The following is a 9,448-nucleotide window of genomic DNA, read 5'->3' on the forward strand; positions in this document are numbered from 1 at the left end:
TGAGAGGAGGAGGAGACTAATGATGTAATGAAATATTCACAAACTGTTTCTTTCATATTTGAAGAACTGAGAGAAAGAGAGAGAGGAGGAGTATATTATTGATTATACATAATATTTACTTGGACAATATTTCATGTATTAATACTAGTCCAGCTGTATGTAATTTAAATATACTGTATAAACTAATAAATGAAATATACTAAAAGAAAAAAGAGTAATAAAATATCAATTATTATTATTATTATTACTTTGATTAATAATTCAATTAAATTTTGATGATTAATATACATCAAATCTCGTAAAACCACGCCCACACTAATTACCTCATCAATCACCTTATCCTAATAATAGTAACAATATTAATAATACATTAATTACATCAGTATTACATCATCTGTTTCTTTTAGTTTATTAATCAGTAGCCATGTACCAAACGTCTCTGGAGACTGAGACAGACTCATTGCTTGATGATCTATCGCTCGTCTCAAACCATCAGACCAGCCTGTGATCACATGATCAGTGAGTAATGTCATGTGACTGTATATATACCTTGTGATATATCAGGTAAATTGGTTGCTTCTGATCCTAACTGATAGAGATATATAAAGAGATAGTGTTTGGATTATTTACTTCTTCTAATAGTCTCTCAAAGTCAATGTGTGTCTCCATTACACTCAGCATATCTTTGAAAATACTGTCCATTATCACGCAATACACATGTGTGACCACGTGTGTTTAGTGATGGGCGATATATCGATTCTTTATCGATATAAACGATATTTTACGGAATTGATTTGAATCATTATCAAAAATTTTATGCAATTTTCATTGATCTATTGACCACGCCCATTTATTAAGGTTAAATGACTAATTTTAATAAGTAATTGCACTGTTGAACTGCAAGAAAGAGGCAACTGACCAGTTGTTAGCTCAGCCTACCCCAATAAGAAGAGAAACAAGGCTCAAGAGCATGGAAACGATCTTCTCTTATGTCCAGTACAGTGCCAAAATCATTAGCCACACCCTTGACACACCCCTAAATGAAGGTGTGGTTATCGTATCGTTAATAATTGATATTTCCTTAAAAAGTCCATTATCGATCGTTATCGAAAATTAAGAAAATTGGCCATATTGCCCATCACTACGTGTGTTGCACAGAGAAAATTTTCAATATTTTTCATCAAGAAGGTGTGGTGTTCAATTATTAAAAATTAATTTGGTATCTTGGCCATGGAAAGGTGTCTGCTGCAGTGTCGGAGATCAAACTCTGGATTTATAAAGAGGAAAAGGTATTTTATTTTTACTAGATTAAATAAAAGACGATGGGATGATGAATAATTACATGAGATGTATATGCTTTGTATGGAGGAAGGGGCTGGTTGTGCATGAACATTGTGTGAGGTCTTTCTGTGCATGTATATCCCCATGCACTGACACAATATGCAATGTTCAAACACAAGTAATATCTGGTATACCAGCCCAGGGTGGTGCTGAGGGTGCTTGAGCACCCCCCTTATGGCTGGGCTCAGAAAAAATTACTGAAGTTCTGGACTCTTGCATCACTACCAAGCCTCTTATTAAAGTTATCTAGCACCCTGATTATGATTTCAGCAGTTTCCAGTCCTTCAAAGAGTGATCAAAAGTACCAGTATGCGAGCCAGTATGCTTGAAATCATAGAAATGATCTTGACCTCACCCGTAATTGACGAAAAATGAAGAAAAACGCAGTTTTAACCAATAAAAAGTGGGCGTAGCCAAAATTGCAGCGCGCTTCGCACGCCTCCTAATTTCCTTTTCTGTTGCATTCTGTACCCCAGCACCCCCTTTTCCAAATTCCTAGATACGCCCCTGCAGCCTGATGGCACTATATTTAATAAATAGGGTCAAGTAGCAACAAGATGACTATACTACACCTTGTTTTCAATCTGGAGGTTTTGGGTTTATTAATTATTTCGTGGCCGGTGGATTCTATAGTTTATCCTACATAGAAGATATGCATGTATCATTCATAAGTTTATCCCTACCAAATATACAATGTAACTACAAAATTGGCTGCCATCTTGGACATCAGGCTTCTTAACAGTTCAATGGAAAAAATCTTTTTGATCTACTAACTTCTTGCTGTTGCCATTAAAGTTAAAATTAAATGATTTAAATGTAGGATATAGGTTAGTAATGTCCATATGAAGAATAGGAACTATTTTCACAGACATTTGTATAACAACTATAGCCCATGTATATGAATCTAACACAATATATCCTTCACACTATTATAGCAGTCCCTCTCCCACATATCCTACTACTACTGGAACTGATATTACAAATCTAATAACAAGAATTGTGCCAGTAGTTATGAAAATACAGTTATTTTTACTCTCATAATACTTGCATAACACACTAAATTTAGCATGAAATGATGAGTATATAGGTTTGGTCATTCATGACTTTAAAATTAACTGATGCATGAGTGGAAGCATAGGATGCTGCAAGTTGGTTATGTAGAATGATAAATTGCTAAGCATGATTCTTCTTTTTTGGTTGCCATTTCAGTTACTGAAGGTAGATCATTATTAAGTCAAACCTGTATTACATGCATGTACAAGATCTATGCCAGATATGACTAAAACTTTTGTATGACTATACACTCATAGTATAGACAATCACTGGAATTGAGCTATTTGAAACATACCATTCAGACTTGGCCTTTAGGTTTTAAATACAGTGTAGATGTATTCCCTCCATAATGGCTATTTTTATTCATATCTTCTATTAAACTCATATACTTAACACTGTACATTTGCCTGCCTGCCAAAGTGGCGTGGAGGTTTGACATGCAGGGACTAATTTTGTTGCATACACTTTGTTATGCCTAGGGCTAGGCAAATTATGCTAGCATTATTGGAGCATAATGAGTCAAAATTTATGACCTTATAACCCTGACCACATTTCATTTTCAATTCAATATAGCAGGTGGTACAAGTACTAGTACAACAACCCAACTGCCTAGTACCCACCTATGCAAGTATGGCGAGCCCAATGACTTAGACTATTCTATTTTCTAGTGACTCAAAATCACTAGAAACATTTTCAGACTCTGACATTATTACAATTTTAACAGATGCATGTACATGTAACTTGATAGTTGATATTTGAGTAAAGCCTAAACTATGAGCATAATAATGAGCATAATTGGATTCATTTCAAAGCATAATAGTATGGAATTCGGAGCAATGCCTAAAAGCATAATAGGCAAAAATTGAAGCATAATTTGCCAAGCCCTAGTTACACCCACACTAAGTTTAAAAAGGGGGTTGTGGCAGGTACAATGATTGATATATGAGGGAGTAAGCCACAACCATTTTAACGCATTTTGTTTGTAATACCATGCACTAAAATGGATTGAAGATGAATATGATTCTGTCATCAAGGATAGACACCCATCCAAATTTTGTCACTGGACTAAAATAATTGGCTGCATCATTTTCTAAGGCTCATGTGTTGATGTGTATGATGTTAATTAAAGAACTGCTTGAGTGCTTGACATTGCTAAACAGTCTAGGCACATAATTGTGTATTAAATTTATAATTATAGCTTTTCATATTTATTTTATAGTCTAATTCTCATTCTACCACAGATCCACGACATTCTCATACAATATGGCAGCTGTAAGTCATTTCATGTGAATGTGTAATGTTATTTATTTCTTCTATGATACAATTGTGATACATGGTACTTTACTAAACCGTGTTATTAACAATTTTTCAGGAAGTAAGTCACATCACATGTGAATGTGTAATTTTATTTTTTTCTTTTATGATACCATTGTGATACTTTACTAAATTGTGTTATTCACAATCTTTCAGTCAGTAAGTCACATCACATGTGAATGTGTAATTATTCTTTTTTTTTACAATACAATTATCATTCTTTACTAAATTGTGTCATTCACAATCTTTCAGTCAGTAAGTCACGTCACATGTGAATGTGTAATTTTATTCTTTTCTTCTATGATACTATTGTGATACTTTACTAAATTGTGTTATTCACAATCTTTTAGGAAGTAAGTTGCGTCACATGTGAATGTACTGTATCCTGGTTTATTTTTGCGATAAAATTTTTTTTGAACCTTGCATTTCTAATATTTTCTGGGATTAATTTTTGCTAAAAGCTTGCAGGCTGCATGCACCACGTGGTAACGGAGATGCAAAGTTTTGCAGTGGAAGAATTTCATGACAGAGCATAAAAACGTGTAATTTATGGAAATATTTCACAAAAATAAACCTGTATATGCTATATTTTTATTCCTTTCTTCTATGATACCATTGTGATACTTTACTAAACTGTGTTATTTGCAATCTTTTAGGAAGTAAGTCAGGTCACATGTGAATGTGTAATTTTAATCTTTCTTCTATGATACCATTGCGATACTTTACTAAACTGTGTTATTCACCATTTTTCAGGAAGTAAGTCACGTCACAAGTAAATGTGTAATTTTATTCTTTTCTTCTATGATACCATTGTGATACTTTGCTAAACTGTGTTATTCACAATCTTTCAGATTGTAAGTCAGGTCACATGTAAATGTTCAATTTTATTCTTTTTTTAATGATACCATTGTGATACTTTACTAAACTGTGTTATTCACCATCTTTCAGTTTGTAAGTCACATCACATGTAAATGTGTAATTTTATTTTTTTCTTTTATGACATTGTGATACTTTGCTAAATTGTGTTACTCACAATAGTATGTACGTCATGTCACAAGTAAATGTATCATTTTATTCCTTTCTTTTATAATACTATTGTGATACTTTACTAAACTGTGTTATTCTCAATTTTTTAGACAGTAAGTCACGTTACATGTAAATGTGTAATTTTTTCTTCTATGATACCATTGTGATACTTTACTAAACTGTGTTATTCACCATCTTTCAGTCAGTAAGTCACATCACATGTGAATGTGTAATTTTATCCTTTTCTTTTATGATACCATTGTGATACTTAACTAAACTGTGTTATTCAAAATTTTTCAGGTGGTAAGTCACGTCACATGTGAATGTGTAATCTTTATTCTTTTCTTCTATGATACCATTGTGATACTTTACTAAACTGTGTTATTCACAATCTTTTAGCCAGTAAGTCACATCACATCTAAATGTGTACTTTTAATCTTTCCTTCTATGATACCATTGTGATACTTTACTAAACTGTGTTTTTCACAATCTTTCAGGGAGTAAGTCACATCACATGTGAATGTGTAATTTTATTCTTTTCTTCTATGATACCATTGTGATACTTTACTAAACTTTGTTATTCACAATCTTTCAGCCAGTAAGTCACATCACATGATAATGTGTAATGTCATTCTTTTCTTCTATAATACCATTGTGATACTTTAATAAACTGTGTTATTCACAATCTTTCAGAGAGTAGGTCATGCCACTTGTGAATGTGTAATTTTATTCTTTTCTCTATGATACCATTGTGATACTTTACTAAACTGTGTTGTTCACAATCTTTCAGAATGTAAGTCACATCTTATGTGAAAGGGCAATTTTATTATCTTCTTTTTTCTACGATATCATTGTGATGCTTTATTTATTCACAATGTTTCAGAAAGTAAGTCATGTCATGTGAATGTGTAATTTTATTCTTTTCTCTATGATACCATTGTGATACTTTACTAAACTGTGTTATTTACCATTTTTCAGAGAGTAAGTCACATCACATGTGAATGTGTCATTTTATTCTTTTTTCTATGTCTAAATATTGCTATCCAGTTAAGAGTATGTTATATCATGCAAATATATTTTAATCTAATAAATTTTTGCTTCACTTTTTATAGAATATAAGTAAGTAAAAATAGTTTTACTTAATATTATATAATCTTTTGCCAAATTTATTGTACATGATATTTTTACATGTGTATATATACATACAGGTACCTATGAGAGAGCTCTCAAAGAACAAGGAAGTGCTGATGTAGCGTATGCTCGTCTTATGTTACTGGGATCAGCTGGTACTGGCAAGACATCTCTCAAGCATTCATTAATGGAAGAACCTTTCAATCCTCACACTACAAGCACCATTGTATCTGATGTATCCTCTGTACGACCATTTGGACACGAGTGGCAAACAATGAGAGGAAACAAATGGAGAGAAGCCACAGAAGAAGATGAAATTGAAGAACTTAAACATCTATTTGAATCCAGTTTTTCTAGACCATTCTCACGCCATGCATCTGTATTGAGCACACAATATTCTCATGATGAATCAGTTTCTACATATATAGCTTATGATTTGAATGTAGAGAGTTGTATCCAATCAATACTTGAAAGAGTTGGTTCCACTTATAAGACAACACAATCGCTTATTCAAGTTAGTCATGCCCATTATAGTAAATTAATTTTATTAATCTTTAGCCATTTCTTCATATATGGGATTGTGGTGGTCAGCCAATGTTCCTTGAGATTCTCCCAGCCTTCCTCACTCCTCGTACAATGTTTCTCCTCCTGTTTGATGCTTCAAAGGATTTCAGGGAAAGATGGCAGTCACGTCAGAATACTCCTGATGGTGAAATGCTGTTTGGTGAGGTAGTGAATGAAAGCACGAGTGATCTAATGGCCAAATGGATGTCTACAATACACAGTCACCTTGTAAAGCACAACAAAGATAGTACTTCTTCTCCTAATCTTTATTGTATTGGTACTCGTGGTGACAAGCTAGATAAAAAGGGCAAGAAGGAAGTAAAGAAGCAAATCCAGTTCCTGTATGAGGAAAAAGAGTTTTCAGATCTTATTAAAGATGTGCTAATTATTGATAATACGACCTCAGGAAAAGGAGAAGAAGATCCAAGTATTACGGTATTACGAAGAGCTGTTGACAATTTTATCAGTAAATTAGTTGTCAGAACCCCTGTCAATTGGGTTCTCTTTCGCAAAGTAGTTTTTCAGGAGCTAAAGCAGAATGTCATTAGTACATTTGATGCAATTGCCATTGGAGTGGCATGTCATATACCGCAGCTATTGTTCCTGAAGTATTGAAATTCTACCATGAGCTGGGAGCTGTGCTTTACTATCCTCAAATAGAAGGTCTGAAGAATAAAGTCATTCTTAGTCCAAAATGGTTCGTTGATACTATTGGGAAGGTGTTCACACTAGAAGGATGTGAAGAAGGATGGGGTGGAACAAGAAGATGGTATTTGTTACGAAATAAAGGTATTCTTGTTCAACCACTTTATCAAGAAGTATGGCAGTCAAGTGGTATTGATCCAGAAGAAATAATGGAACTTTTAGTTTATTTTCGTCTTGCAGCTCAAGTTCAAACTGAGCTTTATGATAGCAGATTCAAACAATATTTTCTCCCAGCAGTGCTACCAGGATACACAGGTGATCCTAATGAAGTTCGACCTGGTTATAAGCTAAGAGCCTCACCTGTACACATTACATTCTCCACTGGGTATGTACCTCCTGGCTTCTTCACTCGTTTAGCAACTGCTGTTGCTACAAATGACAATGTTAAGCTTAATATTGATTATGTTTATGCAGCACCTGTCATTCGTTCAAAGTCTATCTATCGTAATCGTGTCTGCTTCTCTTATGGTCATCCTTCTGATGATTTTGTTCTCACTGATATTAATGAAGCTATTCAAGTTGATGTGTTGAGATATGTACCTGAGAGTAGTCATCCTGTTTCTCTCAAATTAGTTTGTCAAAAAATCATGAAATTGCTTGAGGAATGTTGTCAACAAGTAGAAGATACTCTCAATGGTCACCATGCTGATCAATCATCTAGAAAAGTACAATACGTGTGTCAATGCAGTCCTTCCAAAGAAGTCCATTACATTAATGACATTAGTGCTGTGAAGCAGACATGCTCTGATCCTGTTTACTGCAAAATGAAGAGACGTCCTCGCTCCCTAACCAGTAATGAGTCAATCTGGTTTAATGAAGAAAGAAAAGGAGATTTGAAACTACTCCAAAAGGTATAAACTGAATACATAGTAACTTTATGTACTATTCTAATTCAGATTCCAACATTGAAAGATGATAATAATACTAGTAAGTATATGCTGCCTGGTTTGCTATGCTAACACATACCACTAACTATAAGTGCATGTTTCATATACTTTATATAGAGCCAACAAATCAAAATGTCAACTCAGCTAAAAATTATCCACCCACACAGACTAGTGAATCTAATGATGATCAACAAAAAGGTATTGTAAGCATTCACACTATATAGTTTCATTATTTTGTTAATAATAGTTATATTGACTATCAGGAACCTGGTAGATGTAATACGAGTGTTAGAACAGGGTTATTTTCAGAATAAAAAATGGCGTAAACTTGGTCTCTACTTGGGCCTGATTCACCCTGAATTGAAGACAATTGAGGATAATTACCCACGAGATGCTGAGCGATGTCTTGAAGAATGTTTAGCAAAATGGCTTACAGAAGATATTGAAGCAACATGGGAGAAACTAGCTATTGCTGCTGGTGAAGTAGGAGAGATATCAGTTGCTGAATATATCAGTAAGATTATCAGTAACAATAAATTGATTACTAATGATTAATAGGATCAAGAAGAGAGCTTTAACAAATGCTAGTTGCAAATTTTCAAATAACTGAAATGCTTTGTTGTATTAAATTACCTAAGTGATTTCTATTTTTTTAGTTTTTAACATAATCTGTGTTATTACTGTTACTTGAGAACATCAGTATTATAGTTGCATTTATAAGTACATAAACATAAAAATCTTGTTTGACAGCATATTTGCTCTTTTGTTTCTTTCAAGTTAATAATGGATGCTATTTACTAGTATTTAGTACAATGCTGGTGAATAAGGAAGCAGTTCCTGTCACAAGTAGTCAGTGTATATTGATATTTCCTGAATAGAGTCCAAATATACTTCCATAAAAGGAAAGACATCTTGGAAATGTTGACAGAATCTTGTCTACAGTACAAACACTACACTAACTAACCTTTAACAAAGCACATATAATGATTCACTGCAGTAGTGGGTGGAAGTTCCATTTAAAAATATGTACATTACATTTACATGTATGTGTTCACAATATTCATATCTAGAGCTAAGATTAGTTCCACCCAATGGTAGATACTATTATGATATCACAGTCACTATATGATTTTATGATGATGTCATTAATTAGTTATGGTAGCTACAGCATTAAAGTATTCCAATAATAGAATATCAACAGAATGAAGTACATGTACATGTACAGGTAATGGAACTGACTGTACACCATAACTGCATGTACATGTATCTATGAAGCTTGTCTCTTCCTATCTATTTCTCAGTCTCTCTCTTATAAAAATTACTCTCCAGCTGTAGAATGACCTGGTTGTGTATCATTGTCATTTACTACTAGTAATTTCTACTCCTCCATTCCACTGGATATCACTATGAGTGGATCTAACCTCTTG

General features: G+C 33.5%; 1 protein-coding gene and 1 long non-coding RNA gene across 3 annotated transcripts in view; one reads left to right on the plus strand and one right to left on the minus strand.

Annotated features, from left to right (window-relative positions):
* LOC109585692 (Fanconi anemia group A protein homolog) overlaps positions 1 to 729 on the minus strand; it is a 16,361-nt gene extending 15,632 nt beyond the window's left edge. The window contains exons 1-4 of one of the 2 annotated variants that reach the window (XM_020001817.1): positions 390 to 515; positions 249 to 341; positions 120 to 199; positions 25 to 66 (exon numbers count right to left, since the gene is read on the minus strand). In XM_020001817.1, coding sequence (XP_019857376.1) covers positions 25 to 66; positions 120 to 199; positions 249 to 341; positions 390 to 461 — 287 coding nt within the window. In that variant the 5' untranslated portion in view covers positions 462 to 515. Of the gene's footprint in view, positions 1 to 24; positions 67 to 119; positions 200 to 248; positions 342 to 389; positions 516 to 549; positions 590 to 630 lie in introns of those variants that run through there. The other variant, XM_020001815.1, reaches the window with a different exon arrangement.
* A 7,577-nt stretch (positions 730 to 8,306) lies between these two features.
* On the plus strand, positions 8,307 to 8,758 carry LOC109585695 (uncharacterized). The gene is made up of 2 exons (XR_002186612.1): positions 8,307 to 8,535; positions 8,580 to 8,758. It is a non-coding gene; the product is annotated as an uncharacterized LOC109585695 (long non-coding RNA).
* The last annotated feature ends 690 nt before the right edge of the window (positions 8,759 to 9,448 follow it).

Source organism: Amphimedon queenslandica, unplaced genomic scaffold, assembly GCF_000090795.2.
Source record: "Amphimedon queenslandica unplaced genomic scaffold, v1.1 AMPQUscaffold_13022, whole genome shotgun sequence".
In the NCBI taxonomy this organism is placed as follows: Eukaryota; Metazoa; Porifera; class Demospongiae; order Haplosclerida; family Niphatidae; genus Amphimedon; species Amphimedon queenslandica.